The sequence below is a fragment of the Colobus angolensis genome, unplaced genomic scaffold (assembly GCF_000951035.1).
Source record: "Colobus angolensis palliatus isolate OR3802 unplaced genomic scaffold, Cang.pa_1.0 Scaffold102, whole genome shotgun sequence".
Taxonomy (NCBI): Eukaryota; Metazoa; Chordata; class Mammalia; order Primates; family Cercopithecidae; genus Colobus; species Colobus angolensis.
Genome location: NW_012111142.1, coordinates 1,568,214 through 1,592,352, shown reverse-complemented (window position 1 = coordinate 1,592,352; position 24,139 = coordinate 1,568,214). Strand labels below are relative to the sequence as shown.

The 24,139-nt window shown below is 40.0% G+C and overlaps 1 protein-coding gene across 1 annotated transcript in view; it reads left to right on the top strand.

Annotated features, from left to right (window-relative positions):
* ROR1 (receptor tyrosine kinase-like orphan receptor 1) overlaps positions 1-24,139 on the top strand; it is a 411,025-nt gene that overhangs the window by 211,200 nt on the left and 175,686 nt on the right. The window contains exon 3 of the mRNA XM_011941511.1: positions 22,169-22,240. Coding sequence (XP_011796901.1) covers positions 22,169-22,240 — 72 coding nt within the window. The remainder of the gene's footprint in view (positions 1-22,168; positions 22,241-24,139) is intronic.

Genomic DNA, 24,139 nt, shown 5'->3' with positions numbered 1-24,139 from the left:
ATGCACTTGGTCTTTTTTCAAGGTATATGTGCTCTCAGCTTATCTTCACTGAACTGTTAGCTCCTCAACTGTGGGGTCTGGGAATGTTAATCTTTGTATCATAGTGACTTTTAAGTTAGATTATTTAAACATGTCATTCTAATCGTAATGCAGAGACACACACATGCTTTCAGAGAGCAGCAAAAATTCAATTTTAATTTATCATTGCATTGAAGCTGGAAGAAAACCTGAGGGTAGTGTTCCCAGAAGTTTTAACGAGAACAACATTCTCCTTGCATTATCAGTGTTCCTCAGTCCCCAGTTGGCTGGAGCAACTACCTCTGGCTTCAGTTAGCTATTTACATTCCTCTATTTTTATATAAATTGTGCTATATTAGCATATATTTCACACTGTGACCTAGTGTTTCCCAGATCCTTTAAGCCAGGCTATTTGTACATTAGTCAACGTCAACGGAAGTAAAATAGCAAATTGAGTACAGACTATAGCCCTGCTGCATTGCCCACTCTGTCATGCTGAAATGGATTCCTTGTTCTAAGAAGATTTGCTGTGAAATACAGTCTATTTACATTAAGAAGACCTCTGTATATTTAAGGCATAATTGTTTCAGGGCCTTCATTAATTCTTGAACTGCAAGACTTAGATTTTCTTTGCTTGTATCTTTTCTATAACAATGGAAGTCAGGGGTTTCCAAAAAAATAACAAATTGTTCCTCATTAAAATGGAACTGGAAATGGTTTTCTGGTAATGTGCTTTACAAACAATGAGAGAATCTGATTGTAAATCAACTCCAGGACCCAGCTGTCTCAGGGTCCAGGCTGGGAAGCTCCAGGATAAAAGGTAGTCTGTATTTTTATGGAAAAATAAAACAATTTTTTACTTCTGTAATTGATGAAGTGCTTATCTTGTCATACAATTTTAAAGTTGGAAGAGATCTCAGAATTCATTTAATCCAGCCCTTTCTTGGAAAATAAATTCTTCCTCGGTATCTCTGACATGTGGACATCTAGTCTCTTCTTGAACACTTTTAGCCATGGGCAACTCACTCCTTTTTCAAAAAAAATCGTGGTTAAACATACTTAACATAAAATTACTGTTTAACCATTTTATGTCTACAGTTCAGTTGCATTAAGTACATTTTGCATTGTTGCATAATCATTACCACCATCCAATGCCAGAAATTTTTCATCTCCTCCAACTAGAACTCTGACCTATTAAACACTAACTCTTGATTCCACCCCACCCCTGCCTCTGCCCCCTGGCAACCATCATTCTACTTTCTGTCCATATGATTTTGACTACTGTACGTACCACATTTAAGTGGAATCATATAGTATTTGTCCTTTGTGACTGGCCTATTTCAGTTATCATAATGTTGTCAAGATTCATCCACGTTGGAGCATGTGCTAGAATTTTCTTCATTTTTAAGGTTGAATAATGTTACATTGTATACACATGCACATTGTGTTTATCCATTCATCTGTCAATATCCATTTGGGTTGTTTCTACCTTTTGGCTGTTGTAAATGCTGCCATGAGCATGGATGTGCATATTTGAGTCCCTACTTTCAATTCTTTTGTGTATGTATACCCAAAAGCAATTCCAGACGTGGAGTTCCTGGATTACATGGTAATTTTATTTTCAATTTTTTGTGGAACTGCCATATTGTTTTCCACAGTGGCTGTACCATTTTGCATTCCTATGAGCAGTGCATAAGCATTCCAGTTTCTCCACATTTTTGTCAACACTTGTCATTTTCTGTTTTTTTTTTTTTTTTTTTAAACTCCTTTTTAAACAGTATAATAGAGTTGTAAAGGGCATGGACTTTGGCTTTGAAACCTGGCTCAACCACATACTAGGTGTGGGAATTTGAACAAATTATTTATTCTCTCTGAGCCTGAGGTTTGTTTTTTTGTTTTGTTTTGTTTTGTTTTGTTTTGTTTTGTTTTGTAAAATGTGGGTAATGGATAATATTAATTTTATAAAATTATGAGGATGAAATGAGAACAATTCATGTGAAAATACTTAGTTCAGTGTCTGAAAATAGGAGGCTATCAGTGAATATTTGCTCTTGTGTTTTTGGTGGTCATTGATTAGTCCATTAAATGTAGGGCTACTCTGATGTTAGACTGACTTCTTCATTTTGAATTAAAACCTACTTTGGTGTAACTCCTGTGGCTTATGTAACAGTTGCCTTTAATTCATCAGTCCTGACTCTGCTCTTTACAATGTCACATGATAAATAATATCCCCCTTCCACATGTCACCTGTCTGATATTTGAAGGCAGCTATCAGTTATTCACTAGTCTTCTCTTGCTTTGGTCAAACACTCTGGTTTCCTTCAATTGTTTCTTAAATGATGTGGTTTCTAGATCTCTCGTCATGTATATCAATCAATTCTGGACTGCAGTCTAGTAGAATAGGATAACTGGAAATCACACCATCTCTCCCCTTCTTTTGGCTTTCCTGCCAAACAGTGATGGTCACATGAAAGATCAGATGCATGGATATGGGTGTCTCAATCAGTTCAACACATTGAGCCCTTGGCCATGGTTCCATCCCTTACTCAACCTCTCTCCTTCCTCATTGCTCAGAGTGCTTGATGTCTGAAGCACTTGCTTTCAGTGAGTTTAGGATCAATAATAATTTCGAATTTTCTCCATTTTGTTTTTTTCTCCCCATATACCTTCGTCATGGTCCCACTAGCACTCAGCAGGCATGAAAGCTGTACTTTTGAAATAAAATTCAGTTTCACTCTGAGACATGGAGCTGTGTCTTCTGACACAATCACAAAAACCACAGAGGACATTGGCTAGAGTATGAGCCTTTTCTGTTGTTGAAGTGAATACCTAAAGACTTGCCCAGGAAGAGAAAGCTAGAGTGGGAAAGTGTTTTGGCTGGAACACCAAGGAGCACTTTGAACTTGGGTCTTCAGACATGAAAGTGTAGGGAGGGCTTCACTCCACCCCACCCTGTCCTGTAATTCATTGACTCTTCAATGCCAAGCAAAATTATCAGTTTCTAAATTTGCCCTTAGGAGGTTGAATAGAGTGCCTTGGAAATACCAGTGCTGTTTCTGAAAGTTCCCAAGCAGTTGAAAAAATTCTGGATATTTCTGATTTACATGCCTAACTCATCTAAATGTCTTTTCTTTATGAGCATGTTGACATCCAAGAAGACTTTTCAGTTTTATTACGAACCTTTTTACCTTTAAAAACAAAAATCCCAAACCTCTATTCCTGAGAAGGGAAGTTGTAATTTTGTCAAAGATAAAATATTTGAATGGTGCTCTGTCCCAGCTCCTCCACTGTGTGTTTGAAAACCTAGTTCCTCATGTATTATCCTCCCAGGCACATGTTATGTGTTTACATTTAAAAAAGGTAAAAGCCAGATTCTCTTCCTTTCTTTAAAAATAGAAAAAAAAAAGTGAAGGAGAGGGAAGAGTAACTCATTTCTTGGCGTTTTAATACAGTACCCAGAATCCTCCTAATATAAGGCACTCTTATAGTTGAAAGGCATATTAAAACTATGTGTAAATGAAAAACCCTGTCTTTTAAAAATCATTTATTTATTAGACTGGAGTGCAGTGGTGCAATAACAGCTCACTATAACCTTGAACTCCTGGGTTCAAGTGATCCTCCTGCCTCAGGCTCCTGAGTAGCTTGGACCACAGGTGCATGCCACCAGGCCAGGGTTTGTTTTTGTTTTGTTTTGTTAGCTTTTTTGTAGAGTCAGGGTCTTACTATGCTGTCTAAGCTGGTCTTGAACTCCTGGCCCCAAAAGATCCTCCTGACTTGGCCTTCCCAAAGTTCTAGGATTACAGACTGGGCCACCGCACCCAGCCTAAAAGCCCTATCTTTAGTAAAGGACTGGTAGATATACTTAGGATGCACATGCATGAGCTTTAAGTTTTGTGACTTCTATGTGAACCACTCAGAACATGACAAGCTGTAAAAATATTATAGATCACAGCCATTTTTCAGATATTTGGGGGTTGCCAGATTGCTGATATGCAGATCTTATTTTGCAAAGTCAAGGCAAAGTGGTCCCTTCTTAGTTTGCCTGTTTGCCATATATGCATTTGGAATGATGTCACACTGGCTGGTGAGGCCCCAACAAAGGCATTACTTGGTGGTATAGAAAAATAACCAATTTCCAGGGAAAGACAGAAAGAGGCAGGTCTTCTTCACCTATATGGGCCCATTGTCTTCCAGGTCTAATGTGGGCTGTGTTTGGTTTATCTGTGTGACAGATTTCACTTTTCTTACATTAATTATTTGTGATCTGCCACCTGGGGAAGTTGGAAAATATCAGAGGTTAATGCTGTTGAGTTTCTTTAAGGAGAAGAAAGTAAGGCCTCGAGGTGTCTTTGCAACAAAGAAGGTAGCTATTAACCTTTAAGGGTGTTGTAGAAGCCAGTATACCATCACTAATATGGTTGTCATGAAATGCAATGACCCTTCTCTTTTCTGTCACCTGTCTCGCTTGACTAACTCTACCACTCACATTTCATGATTCAGTGTGGAGAACATGATGTGACGATGGGAAAGAAGAATGTAAACACCTGTAGTAATGTCTGTCTAGTGTGACCAAAATCCCTGACCTTATATTTTAACACTATAACTTTTGGGAAGAATTTCTTTTGATATGTGTTTCTATTTTATGAACTTAAAAACAACCCGCAACCCTTGTATATGTCAGAGTCTGTTAGTGCTGTGTGATACATTAAATAACAGAGAATGGAACAAATATCTGTGGAATAGGTTAATTATTATTATTATTTTATTTATTTATTTATTTATTTATTTAAGATAGAGTCTTACTCTGTCGCCAGGTGGGAGTACAGTGGTGCAATCTTGACTCACTGCAACCTCCGACTCCCTGGTTCAAACGATTCTCCTGCCTCAGCCTCCTGAGTAGCTGGGATTACAGGCGCACGCCACCACGCCCAGTTAATTTTTGTATTTTTAGTAGAGACGGAGTTTCACCTTGTTGGCCAGGATGGTCTTGAACTCCTGACCTCGTGATCGGCCCGTGTAGGCCTCTCAAAGTGCTGTGATTACAGGTGTGAGCCACTGTGTCAGGCCAGGCTAATTATTTAACGCAGACTTCTGCTCAGGGTATTTGTGTTTAAAGAGATGGACTGTATAGACACATTGTAGTAAAAGGCTTGGGTTACTGGTAGTTTAAACAGAAGCCACTGATGAACAGGGGAAGAACTATTGGTTCAAATTCAATTTGGCATCTTTTTAGGAGTGACATTTGGCACATCACCCTCTAATCCTTGGTTTTGTCATCACTAAAATGGAGATAATAACACATCAGCAAATGTTTGTGAAAATGTATAAATGTTCTTTGCAAACTATCATGGATAGATAATATGTTGTTAGTGTGACTGCTCTGCTAACGAGTGTAGACTTTGCTGAAGTTCTCCTCCTCCTCTTCCTGCCTCTGCTTCCTGCTCGTTACCGTCACAACTACCTCTTGTGGATTTGTGAGCCATTAGGGTAGATTCTGCATCTCTTAACTCAGGTCTTTTTCTGCCTGCCAGTCAGAGTCAGCAAATATTAGATACCTAGTAAGTGCCCAACACGAAGGATATAAAGATCAGTATTCAAAATATACAAGTGGACATGCAGTGATACCTAAGGGACTGTTTATAGTTCCCCAAATTAATATGGCTCCCTGGGGCAGAAAAACCTTTTGTCTACGTAGCTAATGTCTACTCATCCTTAAAACTCAACTCAAAGGTCAGTATCCCTTGGCAACCTTAGATGTTCATTTGTTACCCTCCTACCTGCTCTTATGAGGTGCTCTTTCTATGGAGTTCCATAAAACCCCGGGCATACCTCATGAGAAACATTTGTCATTTGAAAGAGGAATCTTTGAGAACTGAACTCTTTTTAATAAAAATTCTCCTATTTTGCACGTGGTATAAAATTTTAAGAGTGCAAAAGGATGTACAGTAAAACATCCTTCTTGCCCCTGACCTGCAACCACCAGTTCCCCTTTTCTGGTGTAGACACTGTTCCCAATTTTGGGGCATCTCTTTTATAGATATTTTATAAAGATGTATATTTATACATGTAAGAATATGCATACACAGCATACATAATTCATATTATACATTGCATATATATCTGTGTATAAGAACACACAAGCACATTTTTGTTTTTGCCTAAATTATATTGTGGTATACACACTATGAGTACTTTGCTTTTATTTTTAAACCTAATGATTTATTTTGGTGATTGTTCCAAATACAGTGCGTACAGTTTCCTTGTGTTTTATAACAGCTGCATTGTATTTCATTGTGAATTTTGAATAGCCATAATTCATTTAGGTAGTCTGCTATTGCTGGACAAGTAGGTTGTTTCCAATCTTTTTATATTATAGACAATACTGCCATGAAAATGTTGTAACAATATCATTCCATATCTGTTTGAGGGCATCTGTCAGATTAAATTCCTAGAAGTGGAATTGGTGTTCACACAGTTACTAACATTTTAAATTTTCATAGATATTGTCAAGTTGTACCAATTTGTGCTGCTTTTGATATAAGTTTTCCTGACTGTTCATATCCCTTTCAATATAGTGAGTTATCAAACTCTTCATATTTACAATCTGATTGGGAAGAAATAACATCTCATTGAAGTTTTAAATAACATTTTTATATTATCAGTGAGGTTATCATGTTTCATATGTTTAAAGACCACTTACATTTCCGTATCTGTAAATTGTGCACTCTGAGAAGAGATTCTTTGTCCACTTATCTGTTTCCTCCTTGGATTCTTTTTCTTACTGATTGGTAGGAAATTTTGCTTACTATATTGTAGCCCTTTGCCTTTGGAGCTGCAATAATTTTGTCTCCCTAGTTTGACATATGTCTTTTGATATTAATAACCCATTTATGCCTAAGTGGCAATGTTTTGAATTGTTGCAATCAGACCTTGGCGGGGACCTTGAGCAGTAGGATATCAATAACTCTCACGTGCTTAGCTTACAATAATGGAACATGAGGCATAAATGGTTAATACAGTCAAATTTATTACCTTTTTAAAAACTTTTAGATTTTGTGTCAAACTTTGAAAAGGTCTTTATACTACAAGGACCTTGAAGCAGCAGGTCAGAAAAAATGGAGACAATGGAGAAGGCTTGTGGGGAAAGGCCCAAAGAAGAGGTGTCCTCCTAGTGGAATAGCTCACAGTGTGGGAGAGCTATGAACTCAAGGGAGAGGTAGTAAAATGAAACTCATCGCATTGCTTCTCTCTCCCAAGTGCTTCCACCAGCCACAGCAAATTCCCCCAAATACCTCGGTCATCCCTGACTGAAAATGGATGACCACATTCCATATGGGAAAAGTATACACCACCTCTGAGCATCCTCTTATCAGCCAGAGATCAAGTTGCCCATCTCAGAAGGAGATACACAGGAGCCGACAGGATGCCTCATCCATCAAGTGCACAGTAGCTTTGGTCGTTCCTGTTCACTGCAGTTGACTGGAAAGGCCTCTTGAAATGCTGATAGCTCTGGGAGGAGGGAGAGCCCTCCCTTTCCACATATGAGCAGATTTTTGGCAAATCCAAAGGATGGTCTTGCATTTTTGTGAAAGTTCCCATGCCTAGGTTGTTTGTAAAAGCTGCAGGTGGAACGCCATTTCGTTTTGGATGTAGATATCGACACCTGGCAACCAAGTCGAACTGTTTCCATCAGATCTAAAAGCCAAAACAGTCTTGGCAGACTTAGCAGATTGATGGCTAATGAAAAGGAGTTGCAAAATTAATTACATGGAAAATTATTTTTTTCTAATAAGATAATGAAAAAATACGTGTTGGATTAGGGAATGACTTGAATCACCAAGCTTCAGTAGCAGTTGTTATTAGCTGAACTCTGTACTTTTAGATGTGAGAATATCATTCTTCCCAGATCATCGTTTGAAAGAGACCTCCTGTACTTTTGCCTCTCTCAACTTTAATTAAATGAGCTGCCAACACAGGACCCTGTCAGACTAAGATGACTCACTCTAGTAGGCAGTTCTCCGTAGCGCTTCACAGCAATGAAAGTAAGTTCCTCACTCCATTTGTCTTTTGCCTTTAGTTTCTCAAATTTATTTCTGAATGCATACGGATTTTTGAAATCTGGTCAGTTTATTTAGTGGAAGACTATGGGCTTTGCAGTCAGGAAGACTGGATTTCAAATCCTGGCTTTGTTAATCTATGGCTTTAGATTAGTTCTTAACCTCATTAAGCCTTAGAGTTCTCATCTGTAAATGGACATGTATTACCCACAAATAATTCTGTATAGTAAATTACCCCAAAATGCAGTGTCTTAAAACAATGAGCATTTATTTAGCTCAAGAATAAATTAGCTATTATTTGTTATTATAGCTATTATCAAAAAAGGTTAATTAGGCAGTTCTCTGATCTGGACTGAGCTAAGGTGATCTCGGCACATCGTATTAGCCAAAGCAATGGCTAATACTAGCCATTCAATGGTACAGAAATACACTCCCTCTCTTCATTGGAGGAGATACAAAAAGATGTGGTTGCAGGGAGGAATGAATTGTGGGCATTTTACAGTCTACTACACTACCTTATAGGAATAAATGTGATGACATAGAGAGCATGCAGCTATCATATCACCTATGCATTCAGAAAATGTCTATTGAATACCTACTATGAGTTTGGTGCAACATTGATACTGTTAGTAATGTAGAAGAAAGTAAAATCTCATCCCCAGCCTCAAGAAGCATACGGTCTTATTAAAAAGATGTACCCCCAAAGAAATTATAGATCACCTTACAAAGTGCAAAGTCTCTTAAGAGTGGAACAGATAAAATACTGTGGGGTTTCAGAAGAGGGAGAAATTAAACTAAGAGGCTCTGAGAAGAGATTCTGGTCCCACCTTATGCTCTGCTAATGTTTTCCTCAATTTAACTTTAATTCTTGATCTCCCCAGGCTATCAGTAATGACATGGTGCAGGAAACCCAGTCCAGACGGGCGAAACATTTTAAACTGGTGCAATTCTAGGCGAATTAAGTATTTGAACATTGCCAGCCATCCAGATTCTACAGGCTCAAGCGAATATGGCTGCAGCAAAACCATCTTACTATCTTGCAGGATAGTAGTAATCCTCCTAAATTTACCTCGCTGATTGAGATAATTTCTGCTAATCCAGGAGTCCCTCAATCCCATTAACTTAACTACTTGATTTCCAGGAACAGCCAGAAGGTACAAATTACACTTTCAATATACTTTTCTGAAAATAGTTCTTTTTTTCCACCTTTCACGCCTCACAGTTTGGAGCTTTGAAATAATTGAATTAACAGTGTGCTAGAGGGGATTAGACAAAAACAAAAACTGGGAAAGGGGCTTTACCAGCAGTGCAGTAGAGAGCCTGAATGGAGCCAGGATTGGGTGAGGAGAGATCATGGCTATGTTCTGGCAGTTGGTGACATGTCAGGGGACCTTAGGCAAGTTCTCTGCCCGAGTCTGGGTTTCTTCAAGTCCAACCCAGGGTGTGATTATCTCAGGCCTTGATCCTTTGCATGTGGAGTCATGAGCTAATGTCTGTTCTGTGTACGAACTTTCTTGAAAGGAAAAGTGCTACCTAAATACAAGGTACTTATATTACTGTAAGGTGCTTGGAATCTTAATAGCTTTCTCAACTGCAGCCAAAGTGGGCTTCTCTTTGTGAATGCTTTAAGTGGTTGAGAATCAGGGCTGAAAAAGGGTTCGTTTCTCTCCCCATCTATGTCTAGAGTAGGATGGCTGCACATTTTTAGGGCTTGCCCAATTTGCCCATTTAATGAAGGGCTCCACAGACATCACAGCCATTGAAATCCTATGTAAAATAGAGAATGGCTAAGACAATACTACCCTGCTTTTTGCAGGAAAATAATTTTTTTTGTAAAAGTATAGTTGTCTAATTCAGTAATCAATCAATTAAGAGAACCTTCAAGTTAGACATAAATATTTGGCTTTGAAAGACGTTCAAGAGGTACCAGTTTTTTTGCTGGTTAATATTCATTGAGCTGTCTCAATGTTGCGGTTGCTGCCCATATTGAAATTTTATGATAAAAACAAAAGTAACATTTTAGTTGGCTAACTCCCTTTCCCCCAGACTCTTAAATTACATTAAAGTTCTCAGTTCATTTAAAGCTTTTTGTGTTTTTCAGTTATTTTTACAGACATATTATCTGGGTTTCCCTACCCTGGTGATTTGCAGAGGATCAGTGCTAGGCTGCAGGTTATATAAGACTCACCTGGGGAGATTCAATAGTTTAGAGGCAGGGGTTCAAAAATCAGCATTTTTTTTAACATGCTCCCCAGCTGAGTTTGGGAATCACTGCATTAAACACCCTTCAGGCTGTATCTATGGTTAGTTTCTGTATCTATGATTAGTTTTTTTTAAAAAAAAAGTCTTGACTCAATTGTGACAGCTGCTACTTTGCTAAAAGTTTACCATTTGCTGGATACTGAAGTCATCTCCAAATATTATCCTAGTTAAGCCTCATAACAGTCCTGCAAGGTCATTACTATTATGCCCATTTTATGAATGAGGAACTGAGGCTTAGAGGTATGAAGTAATTTTAAGCTGGTGTGTAACAGAGCTGGGATTTGTGTTTGAACAACACAAAGTTGACATCTGTCATTCTTGTGCTGAACTGCCTCCCATCTAACCTATTCCAGGATCATTTAGTAGTCAGTCAGGACACAATGAAAGCATGAGACATGACCCTCCCTCTCAAGAAGGTTACTGTCTAAGAAGAATGAAAGGAAGAACATACTCACTGGTGGCCAAAGGAACATAAAATTAAGTGGAAAATTGTAAAGTAGAAAATTAGGGTAATTCTAGGGTTTTTTGTTTTTTTCATCTTTTCAATAGTAAACTGAATATCATTGAATTAGGAGGTTTATTTTCTTTCCTGTTAAATTGCATGGTTGTTTTGCTGTGATTTGAGCATAGTGTGAATCAGAAGCATCCTTCTGTTTGAGATCCCAACATGAAAAATATTTTTATTGATATTAGTGTTATAATCTTTCAAGGAGATGGAATTTGTGCATCAACATATTCTGTTTTACATATTCTATTTTGTCATTCATCTCTAATCACACAGGTTGGAGCAGAAATAATTTAACCTGTACCTAGTACCACATTGAATGGACAATTATTTTATCTTTTGCAGGGGCTAAGTGTAAATTAGAAAGACAAAAGGAACCGAAAGTTTAGAACGTCTTAGACAAGTACGTTAGGCTAACCCTCCATTCCCAGCAGATATTTATGTTGCTAGGGAGATAAAAGCAAAAAAGACTCAGTTTTGATTGGAGAATCAATTTAGGAGGTTGATATGGTTTGACTCTGTGTCCCCACCCAAATCTCATCTTGAATTGTACTCTCATAATTCCCATGTGTTGAGGGACCCAGTGGGAGATAACTGAATCATGGGGATGGTTTCCCCCATACTGTTCTTGTGGTAGTGACTAAGTCTCAAGAGAGCTGATGGTTTTATAAGGGATTTCCGCTTTTGCTCCTCTCTCAGCCTCTCTTGCCAACGCCGTGTAAGAATTACCTTTTGCCTTCCTCCATGATTGTGAGGCCTCCCCAGCCATGTGGAATTGTGAGTCCATTAAACCTATTTTTCTTCCCAGTCTCGGGTATGTCTTTATCAGCAGCATGAAAACAGACTAATGCAGAAATACAGATATATATATGGCCAAGGCCAAATCACTAAAACTGAGGGAGGCATTCCCTGTTTCCAATAGAAGGCTCCTTTGAGTATCCAAGTTTGCAGGCAAAGACAGGTATGTGATTATGACAGGTGAAGATGTACCCACTGTAGACCATCTTTTCTATGAAGATCAGAGTCTTTCTTGGGGAGGTGATATCCTCACCAGGTCTCAGCTCACTGTTTACTTGTTGTGGAAAATTCTGTTTTATTCAAAGGAGGAAATTAGATTATCCAGGATCCCATGTCTATCTAAATATCTGGTTTGCCATAAGCCACGCAAGGCTCATCACCAAAATCTTTGGTCAGGACAAGATCCTCCAGGACTGTGCTAAGCCCTTTGTCCTTCCCAGGTCCCTATCACAGCATTTGTCATACTATACTTTAAGTTTTCATTTACTTCTCTGTGTTCCTACCAGAAAATAAGCTCCACGAAGTAAAGAACTGTCTTGATTTTGTTCACCATTATATCCCAGCACCTGGCTAGCACATAGGTAATCTGGAACGGAATAGGTGCTCAATAAATATTTGTTAGATGGATGGATGGATGGATGGATGGATAAATCAATGAACAAATGAATGAATTTAATATCATTAAACTCCAAATGAACATAAGGAGTTGTGTAGCTCCTTGTGGCCATATAGTTTTCCAAACTGTTTGCTAATATACTATGGCTTTAGGAAACACCCAGTATAACTTCATTCCCATTGTATATAGGACTTAACCAAGACTTCGTGTGTTTTTCAAGAGTCAAGAACAAACTCTCAGGCTGTCATGGAATTGCAGCTGTGAAAGCATTTTCCTTGTGTCTGTTGTTTCTTTTGAGTGGCATGTGACTTCGAATTGGCCAGAGACAGTTAGTAGGTAATAGACTTTTATTATAAAATGGATTATAGAATATGAAATGAAAATGTACGTGGGCCACACAAAGGGGGAAATGAAATGACAAACTCCATAAGACAAAGACAGATAACACAGAAGGATGAGTAAGAAGAAAAAATTGCCTGGAGGCACTTTTCAGGGGAAGCATGTGTAAGGAACGGCAGTCAAGTGGAAATAGAAAAAAAAAGAATAAAATTTGTTGATGTCATTAGAAACCTGAGGTGTCCACAGCTACTGAAAGGAAATGAAATGGAACCTCTGTAGGGAGCTGAGACCAGTTTCTGAGTGAACCATTCTTCAGTATGCTTCCTCCCTTTTATACTCTGTCTTTGCTTCTTCTGAGGCCAGAAATAAACCAATTCTTTTATTGTACTAAGCATCCATTGAATCCCCAGTGGCACCATGTATGAATGAAGGAGTGTTAACTTTGGGTTCACTCATTTGGACTTCTCCTTGGGGAAGAGCAAGATATGAACCATTTTGAAATTTCCTTTAGGACTTTCCACTGTCCCTGAGGAGATCCTGCCTCCTTAGTAACTAGCTGGGATGTTTCTTGTCTTTAACAAACAAACAAGCAAATAACAACAAAAGAACTAGAAGGCCCTGGATTGGAAAAAGTTGCCTTGGCTGTAGTGGAGTGAGACCATTATTGAATTATTTGCACTTCCTCCAATGTGCCATGGTCTTTCTAATACCTAGGTCTCCTCTTAACCCAGAACAATCTTTCAAAGGACCACCCTCCCATCCTTTGGGATTCCTCCTCCCCAAACGGGAATATGTATTCTTCCTAAGTGATGTCTTAGAACCCTGTGCCTACCTCTGTTGTACCTCTTATCACATATTTACTTTTAGAGCCAAGCCTTATTTAAAAATATTAAACACATTTCCCAATGTATTTGCTTATTATTGCTTCTTACATACAACTCCTTCCTTCTAAATGCAGTTTCCTTTTTTTTTTTTTTGAGACGGAGTCTTGCTCTGTCGCCCGGACTGGAGTGCAGTGGCCAGATCTCAGCTCACTGCAAGCTCCGCCTCCCGAGTTTACGCCATTCTCCTGCCTCAGCCTCCTGAGTAGCTAGGACTACAGGCGTCCGCGACCTCGCCCGGCTAGTTTTTTGTATTTTTAGTAGAGACGGGGTTTCACCGCGTTAGCCAGGATGGTCTCGATCTCCTGACCTCGTGATCTGCCCATCTCAGCCTCCCAAAGTGCTGGGATTACAGGCTTGAGCCACCGCGCCCGGCCTGCAGTTTCGTTTTTACAGGAATAAATAATTTAGCATGGAAGTCTATGCATGGGTTCATGACAGCTTTATTTGTAACAGCCAGAAAATGGAAACCACCAAATGTTTGCAGCGAATGGTTAAACAAAGTGTGGCATGTCCATACCACACAGCAATAAAAACAAACAAATGATTGATACATGCAACAAAGTAGATGAATCTTAAGGGCATTATGCTGAGTGAAAGAAGCCAGTTTTTAAAAGGTCACATACTAAATGAGTCTGTTTATACAACATTCCTGAAACAACAAAATTACAGCAATGGAGAACTGATTAGGGGTTGCCAGTGTCAGGAATGGTTGGGAGGAGGGGGATGGGTAGGACTGCAAAGGGGTTGCATGCGGGAAATCTTTGTGGTGACAAAGTTGTTTTATCTTGACTGTGGTAGTGATTACTCGAATCTACACTTGCAATGAAATGGCAGAACTATATACACATATTTTAACAATGTCAAATTCCTGGCTTTGACATTATACCATAATTCTGTGAGCTGTTAACTATCGGGAGAAACTGGGTGAAGGGTATGCAGAATCTCTGTGGTCTTTACACAGCCTTTTGATGTCTTATGGAGACGTTTCCCCCAACCCCACCCAAGTCCTGAGTGGACTTTCAAGAGTCCTAACAGCTTCTCTGGACTGTTAGGAGAAGTATTTCCAGGCCCTTCCCACGGTAAGGCAGGTCTCCCAGGCTCTAGTAAAGGCTTTACGCAGGAAGCTCAGATTTCGCTCTGGCCTAGGGCTACATCTTGGATTATTAAATGAACATTAAAACTGCAGCCCCTAGACCACAGGGCCCATATTCATAGGCACCTTTAACATCGGCTTCCACTTTCTATTATCCTTTTTGGCACCAAGAATTTCCTTTTCTTTCCATCTCAGCTATGCATCATTTATTTCCTTGTGACGTTTTATTCAGTACTCTTCATGTTTTTAGCCTCGTTGTGGTAGGGGGGTGGCTAGGGGACGGGGAGGCTGTTTCTGTCAGGTCTTATTGTTAACCCCATCACACTGTTTATAATTGCCTGTTTGTGGTCATGTACTCCTCTCCCACCAGACTGTAAGGTTTTAGAAGGTGTTAGGGACCAGTTCAACATTTTTTTTTTTGAGACAGAGTCTTGCTCTGTCACCAGGCTGGAGTGCAGTGGCAAGATCTTGGCTCACTGCAACCTCTGACTCCCTGGTTCAAGCGATTCTTCTGCTTCAGCCTCTGGAGTAGCTGGGATTACAGGCATGTGCCACCACACCCAGCTAATTTTTGTATTTTTAGTAGAGACGGGGTTTCACCGTGTTGGCCAGGATGATCTTGATCTCTTGACCTTGTGATCCTAGCCTCCTAAAGTGCTGGGATTACAGGCGTGAGCCATCGCGCCTGGCTTGGTTCGAGCTTTTTCATTCGAGTTCTTACACATAGAAAGTGCCAATACATATGTATATATAATGAATGAACGAGTGAATCTCTATGGTTCTGTGGAAGAGAGCCTAAGTATGATAGTTTTAAAGTGAGATAGTTTTCAAGAATACAGACTATTTTTATTCACTTTAAAGATATGTGTCATTGTGGTGCTTTTTGTAGCATAGTTTCTTTACATACAAGATTACTGCATGTGATCTATAAGATGAATTTAACAGATTTAGAAAAGAGAACAGTATCTCCAAAGAGAAAATAAAAAAGGCATTTAATTGTAATTCAAGAAATATTTCATCTCCTGCCTTTATGTGCTCTGCCATCCTTTGGGGGTTTTAGAATTGGTGAAACAAGCATTGATCGTTGAGGAGCTTGCCCTCTGGTATTGGTTTTCCAGCTATGTACTGCAGAGCTTAGAGTTCCACAGGGGACCTCTGGGGCTGAAGGGGGTTTAAGCCAGGGAGCAAGTGGTTATGTCTTTCAGCTCCTTCCCCCATCCCCCATATGGCACAGTTGAAGATACTCTGACTCTGTCTTCCTGGATTTGATGACGATCCCCCTCCCTACCCCAACAAACTGATAGGGCAGCTGCCTTCATATCTCTGCCTCAGATTCATCAATCATGAAATGAAGGTAATAAAGGTACCTACCTTTTAGACTGTTGAAGGTTGAGAAGATCTCTGAGCACAAGCAGAGTCTTTTGGACTTTGACAAAACCTAGGCACCTTTTCCTTCCTTTTTTTTTCTTTTTTTTTTCCTGCAGATCTCACCATATAAAAATACAAATAATAGCACAAATTTTGCTATATTATTAATTTTTCTTCAACAGAGTAGTGGATTCATCACATATATAATAATTATGCTGATTACAAAGTAATTACATGGTTAAAATGATTTCATACTGCAATATAGGTAGTGTGACTGTAATTGAGCAGGGGTTTAAGGTTGCAGGATTGTGCCACCTTCTTTCTTTGTGACTATATTGACAATTTTATTTAGAGATTACATCAGAAATCCAAATTTGAGGTCACTGAGGACTAGAAGATCATTGTAGACATTGAGCATAGTACTTTCCAGTCCTGACTATCCCGTAAAGAATGAAGAAAACTCCAGATTTTCTCTCTCCTCAGTAAGTCAGCTGAATCCCTAGTGTGGAGAGGCCCCCTCCTTCAGGACCCCAGATGTGGGGCAATTGTGAGCATAGGGCTAGAGCATGGCTCAGGCTGACTGACCTCCTTGCACTACTGGGGAATGTAGCCTGCCTGTCCTTTTAAGTTACAGCAGACTCTTACTTTTTCAATAGGGGCCTTTGATTAAGGCAATTTACCTGGCTATGGGCTTCTCCACTGAGGCACTATGGAGAGGAAAGAAACAGGGGTAACAGCCTTCACCAAACAACGTCTAAAGTAACACTGAGAACCAACAGTCTTAAAGCCATCAACATCTTTGATTCTTTTCCCGCCACCCTCCAAATGATCACAAGTGGAGGCCTTCTTTTACCATAGGAAGAAAGTGTGCCCCTTCTATGTGACTGACCCTGGCTGCTTGGAAATTCCTTGAGTGTCTCTCAAAGGTCGGCCTCTGAGGATACATACCACATCTTATGGCTATACACAGCAGAACATGGAGCTCGGTGAGAAGTCAGCATGTATTTCCTTTTGAGCCACCTCTAAAGTCTGGCTCTATCTTAGAACTTCTGTGATTTTGGCAAAGCCACTTCCCTACCAGGGGCCTCACTTGCTTCATCTGAAAAGTGAGGAGATTGTATGACATAATGTCTTTTAAAAATTTAAAACATTGGAGCATTTTCCCCAGTACCTGTAAACACAACAATATATAAAATAGATAAAAGTAGAGTTGTTCCTTCCAAAGGAGGGTCTAGAGCCTGTAGTCTTGTCGTCTGGAACCCCAGATCCTCTTATGTTCCTCTATAAATAGCTCCAAAACATCCTGTGGCTCCAAAGAATATGATTTGATAAATATGTCCTGGGCCTTGAGGGCCCACCCAGTTATAACATTCTAAGACTCAGTGAGTGGTCAAGAAAGGCGCTGGGGTAGCCACTTGCTTCTCTTGCATTCAGTCTTTGCAGCTACTGGACTAGCCACTGGTTTTGTGAGTTTGTGCATGCCTGTGTAACCTCACGCATCACTGAATCGGGGATACAGGATGTGGCATGGCTGGGAGCTTCTTGGAAGGGCTTCCACATCCTGTGAACGTTGGGTCTCTACCTGCCAACTGCTGAGATGAACCAGTAATCCTTTCAGAGAGCACAGGCTTTTATCAATGAGGAGGATTCAAGGCTTATTTTTTCCTTCCTTCCAAATAACACTCCCACTGTTGAGGCTTAAATACCAAAACCTTATGGTTTGCAGAATCAGTGCCAAAAAGTCAATCCTCTGAGAAACTGCAAAGATAATAGCTCCTATTGATCAAATCGGGAGGAGAATAGCTTTTGAGGTTTGCCCTCCTAAAAGAGGTCGAGAAAGATAAGGGCTGGAGTTTTCTAAAACATGCTTGGTTTGCTCAAATTGGATAAAACCATATAAAAACACTTATGTTCTTAGAGAACTGGTAACCAATTCAGGAAAAACTCACGAAATGAAAAGATTGGCTTGGATTAGTGAGGCATGTGAAATGCAGCGTCTTTCTAAGAGCATGGTAAATGTGTTATTTCAAATACAGACAGTGACTTATTAGTTAACCAAGTACATCCATGCAGAGGATGGCCACTATCTGCCTTACTAGACAAAGGAGAGGTATGAAAGCCCTTGAGTCTCTATGCTGGACACTGTACAGGAGCCTTTTGGTCCTTTATTTAATCATTACCTCAGTCCTTTGAGATGGCTTTTATTGCTCCCATTTTATGGATGAGAAAATAGAAGTTAAATGATGTTCAGTAAGTTTCTCATGATCACAAAATTAATAAGTGTCAGACAGTAGTATTAAAATCTAGGTGTATATTTCCATTAAATATTCTACTGTCTTCTAAATGGCACATACACATTTGCTATTACCATAATGCTTTTGGTGAAGAGAGGCTGCCAGGCTGGTGGTAAATATAGTTGGAAATGTCTCATGCTTTTGCCAATGGTGAGGCAAATAGGAATCCGTCAGTGAAGTTCCTACAGGGCCAAAACTTGCGGCCATGTCTCTCTGAAGCCACTGGTGGTCATAGAATTGATGGAGTTCAAGCTGACATGTGCTTGATTTTTCTCAAACTTCAGTTTTTCTTTCAGTGAAGAAAAAAACTTATTAAACATCACTTCGTGAGGGGAGATTGTTAATATTCAACTTTCTATATAAAATAATCAGACTTTATTTTTTAAAAATATGACCTTGGAAGATAATATTTTTCAGGGAAGTTATTCATATTTTAAAATATTTTATCTGTTTTTATTATCATTTTATCTGAGAAGCTGAACACGTGGTTTTCTAAAGGAATGGATCTTGAGGCAGAGAACAAAATTCTCTAGAATCAGCACAATCACTTCATGATCTTGTGAACTGAAATTATCTTTGCTACAGCCCAAGAACTGAGTGGTAATTAGTGTCCAGGGACACGTGGGGAACAATTTCACTGTTAGCAGTGCCAAGAATCTATTCATTTGTCATCAGTCCCAAATTATATTCAATCAGCAATTCAACTCAGCTTGGAAAAACCAAGTGACATATAGCTAACTGTCTATAAAATTAACACTGGAAAATGAAACCTATATTTCTGGCAGTTTCACTGTGAACAGCAGTAAGATGAAGCTATGAAAATATTGCATGTAAATGCTGTCAAGGTTCCTCTTAATCCCACCACTTTCCAACCTAGGCTTCCTTCCCTGAAATACTGCCTTGGCTGCCAGCCTTCTATTCCCAAGCTCCCTGAAGTCTGGGTGTTGGAGTGTTTGATGAGCCTTTTCATAGGTGAACCACAGCAGTCCGTAATACTGCAAACAAGGGCTGTCATTATTGAAAGAGCCAAAGTGGGTGGCAGCAGCATGGGGTTCAGAGTGGAGCTGGGGTTGGAGTCATATGTGGAAGGCCCTGAAATGTAGACAGTTAGCTCTTCCTGGGGAAATCACCTGCACGAAATACCCATTCCCCAAACAAGGGGTTGATAACAGAAGCACTGCTTTCCATTGTGGCTTTGTATTAAGCATTTCTCCTACTTGAGTAAAACTTTTCTTTTTGTTTTCATGTTTTGGAATTAAGATCCCTGCCACGACTTCTGGTCCCCTTAAAAGAGTCTATGCTATTTTTGGCTCAGGACGTTGGAGGAAACCAGGGCCATTGTAGGTGGGGAGGGTATGTGTGGTTCGTCTACTTCTTTCTCACCTGTTTCTAGGACTGGGAAAGAGGTAAGCCAAGGAGGTCTGCACAAACCAAACAATCCTTTTGTCTCTGCTGTGGCAGGGAGATAAACTAGAAGTACACCTTTGCAAGGTCTCAGTGGGTCAACATCCTGTTCTTGTTCAAGCTTAGTCAGTGGCGATGACATGTGGCCATTTGGCAGACAGTTACCATCAGTAAATATGGAAATACAAAAAATGTGCTTATCTCTGTGAAAAGGTGAGGCCAGAGGTAAGGTGGGAAAAAAAAGTCAGGTTTCACAGGCTTGACTACTTGTCAGCATGGGCTGCCAGAAGGTGTGGAGTGCTAGAGTCAAAGAGACCTGGGTTTGAATTGCAATTCTTCCACTTAATAAAGTTCATCCTGCATTCTGTCTCAGATCCATTTTTAGTGGCTACCTAGAGCACTGTGCTTAAAGGACTCTGTGACAGATCCCAGGCTTAACAGGCGAACAGAGCCATGATTGATTAAAGATGCCTACACTGGATTGAAGCGGGAGGGATTGACAGCTTGTATGCCTTATATCTAATGACCCTGGGTCCTCCAAGGTCCTGTCCAGTCCTAATATTCTCTAATAATGTTCGGAGTGTGTGCGTGTGTGTGTGTGCGTGTGTGTGTGTGTGCGTGTGTGTGTGTAGACATAGCCTAAGGGAAGGTTAGGATAACCCCATTACAATATATTAATAGCATGGCTTAAATTTTCAAAAAAAAAGAACAACAAACATTATTTGTATATTACAGTCTATTATTTAAGAGTTTTAACAGCCCGTAAGTACTTCTAACAGTCCGTAAGTACTTCATAGTGTATTATGTCCTTTAGATGATTGATTTGTGTGTTTGCTTTAATTCATGATGGCTTTGAAAATTATCTTTTAAGTTATTTACCACAAATGACTCTCTATATTCAAATACTTAGCTTTCATCTGTCTTGACCTAAAGTTCCAATGTAGAGAAATGAATTTCTCTATTCACAGAAATGCTACCAATTCCAAACACGACCAGTGAAGTTAGTTACAGGAGCAATGTTGTTCTTCCATAAGAAGGCTATTAAATTTATTAGTCTAAGACTGGTCTTTCAACAAGAAAAGGAGTTTATGTTTGATTATGTGTGGTCATTTCTGCAGATTTGTTTTCTTGTTAATGCAGTATTTTAGGGCAAGGTGTATTTTGCCCTTGTTCTTTTTTTTTTTTTTTTGCAAGTTTCATTTTTATTTTAGATTCAGAGGGTACATGTGCAGGCTTGTTACAAGATTATATTGCGTGATCTTGAGGTTTGGGCTTCCACTGATCCCATCACCCAGATATTAAACATATTACCCAATAGGTAGTTTTCCAACCCTTGCCCCACTCCCTCTGTCCTTTTGCAATTCCAGTGCCTATTGCTCCTATCTTTATATCCATGGTACCCAAGATTTTGCTCGCACTTAATAAGTGAGAACACATGATATTTGGTTTTACGCTTCTGTGTTAATTCGCTTAGGCTAATGGCCTCCATCTGCATCCATGCTGCTACAAAGGACATGATTTCATTATTTTTATGGCTACATAGTATTCCATGGTATATATGTACCACATTCTCCTTATCCAGTCCCCTATTGATGGGCACCTAGGTTGATTCCATGTCTTCGCTATTATGAATAGTGCTGTGATGAACAGACAAGTGTAGGTGTCTTTTTGGTAGAATAATTTTCCTTTGGGTATATACCTTGTGATGTGATTGCTGGGCTGAATGTTAGTTCTATTTTTAGCTCATTGAGAAATCTCCAAACTGCTTTCCACAGTGGCGGAACTAATTTACATTCCCCCAACAATGTATTAGCATTCCGTTTTCTCTGCATCCTTGCCAGCATCTGTTATTTTTGGACTTTTGTTTTGTTTTGTTTTTTGTTTTTTGAGATGGAGTCTTGCTCTGTCAGACAGGCTGGATTGCAGTGGCACCTTCTCAGCTCACTGCAACCTCCCGGGTTCAAGCAATTCTTCTGCCTTAGCCTCCTGAGTAGCTGGGATTACAGGCACATGCCACCATGCAGAGCTAATTTTTGTACTTTTAGTAGAGACGGGGTTTCACCATGTGGGTCAGGCTGGTCTTGAACTCCTGACCTTGTGATCCACCTGCCACAGCCTCTCAAAGTGCTGGGTTTACAGGCATGAGCCACCACGCCCGGCCTGACTTTTTAAAAATAGCCATTCTGACTGGTATGAGATGGCATCTCATTGTGGTTTTGATTTGCATTTCTCTGATGGTAAGTGATGTTGAGAGGGTTAATGTAATATTTTACATTTTAATTTTCAAGCCAGTGTTTTGAAGTAAAAATCTTTAAATCTGGCCCATAGATTGTTCATTTGGATGGCATCTAAAATGCAGGCACCTCTACTGGCATCTAGAACCTCCATTCCAGTCTAATAAGCTATGGGATTGCCGTGGTCTCTCTCCAAAGGCAGGCCCTTTGGAAATCTGTAATGCTTCGAACAGCCCATAAGTTACTATATTTAATATTGCCCTTGTCTTTCTCCCTTCCCTTCTTTTTCTTTTCAGAAACAGAGCTGTCAGTCAGTGCTGAATTAGTGCCTACCTCATCATGGAACATTTCAAGTGAACTCACCAAAGGTACACAGTGGGGGCACACAGGGGAGGTGAGGAAAGAGGTGGGAAACTCTGTTTTTAATCCTGGCATGACCTTCTTTGAAATCAACTGTTTTTCAGATCACTGCAAGGAGGTGGGGGTCAAAATAAATCCCCAGCTTACTTTGTGATCACTTAACACTGAATTACTTGGGATTCTATTATTTCTGGAGAGTTTCTTTCCCCCCTCGTTCCTTTCTATTCTTCCTCTAAAATGTTCCACATGGTAAAAATGCTTCAAGATGTGAAATAGGGTCGTTTCTGACCTTTCTGACACTACATCTAGTGGATCTTATTTAGACGATTTGATTCAGCCCAAGCCAGGATTGATCAGAGCTGTTTGCTCGGTGACCTTTCATGATGAGCATTTGATGTGCTTGCAGGGTTCAGAACTGAGTATCTGGAATGTCTGTAATTGCCTGTGCATAAGGATGGCAGCTTCCTTTGTGCACGTGGGGAACAGGTTTCTGCTAGGAGATTGTTGTTTAGCATTAATTAAGCCTCACCATATGTTAAGCATTGGGTATTTTATAAAGACCCTATATCCTGGAGTGGTATATCAGGACACATTCAAAACCCCTGCAGTCTGGCTCAGTCTACCTTTCTAGCCTTAGTTATCTTTATTCCCCTTTATGCATTTCCAGCCAAGTTTCGATTTCTTATATGTCCTGTGCTTTTCTGCCTCTCTGCTTTCGTCTTGTCACCTAGATTGCCTTTCCTTCTTTGCCAATACTCATTCTCCTCCTTTTGCAAGGCAACAAACTTCTCCTTCAAGACCAAGCATAAAATTTACATTATCCAGTCTTGTCTAATCCCTCCAGCTGGAAGTGGCCTTTCCCTCTTTGAAACTCCCATAGCTCCCTTCTCTGTTCTTCTTTTCACATTTTCTACATGATATTATGATAATTTCTATACCTATCTCACCTCCCCACACCGCCCCCCCCCCTTTTTTTTTGAGACGGAGTATGGCTCTTTCGCCCAGGCCGGACTGCAGTGGCGCTATCTCTGCTCACTGCAAGCTCTGCCTCCTGGGTTCATGCCATTCTCCTGCCTCAGCCTCCTGAGTAGCTGGGACTACTGGTGCCTGCCACCGCACCTGGCTAATTTTTTATATTTTTAGTAGAGACGGGGTTTTACCATGTTAGCCAGGATGATCTCGATCTCCTGACCTCGTGATCTGCCCGCCTTGGCCTCCCAAAGTGCTGGAATTTCAGGCGTGAGCCACCGTGCCCAGCCACCTGACCTCTCTCACCCTTAAGCTTAGAAGTTTCTTGTAGGTAGGTTGTTTTTTTTTTTTTTTTTGGTCTCCGTCACAAAATCTAGCACAAACTCTTATTTATAGGAAATTCTCAATAAATGTGTGTGGAATGATGAGTCACATCTTACCTGGTGAGAAGCCATAGCCATACATATGTGTGCACATACATTCAGCAAACTTACTGAGTTTCTACTTTAGTTCAGGCATGATTCAAAGTTCTGAGATTACAGTAGTAAAAGGAGCTCAAAAATCATTGCCATAAATGGTCTTTTATGATCAGCTCTCTATTGCCTACTGATATAGTTTGGTTGTGTCCCCACCCAAATCTCATCTTGAATTGTAGTTCCCATAATCCCCACGTGTTGTGAGAGGGATCAGGCGGAGATAATTGAATCATGAGGGTGGTTTCACCCATTCTGTTCTCATAATAATGAGTTAGTTCTCATGAGATCTGATGGTTTTATAAGGAGCTGCCTCCTTCACTGGGCACTCATTCTCTCCCCTGCCGCCCTGTGAGAGGCACCTTCTGCCATGATTGTAAGTTTCCTGAGGCCTCCCCAGCCAAGCAGAACTGTGAGTCAATTAAATCTCTTTCCTATATAAATTACCCAGTCTTGGGCGGTTCT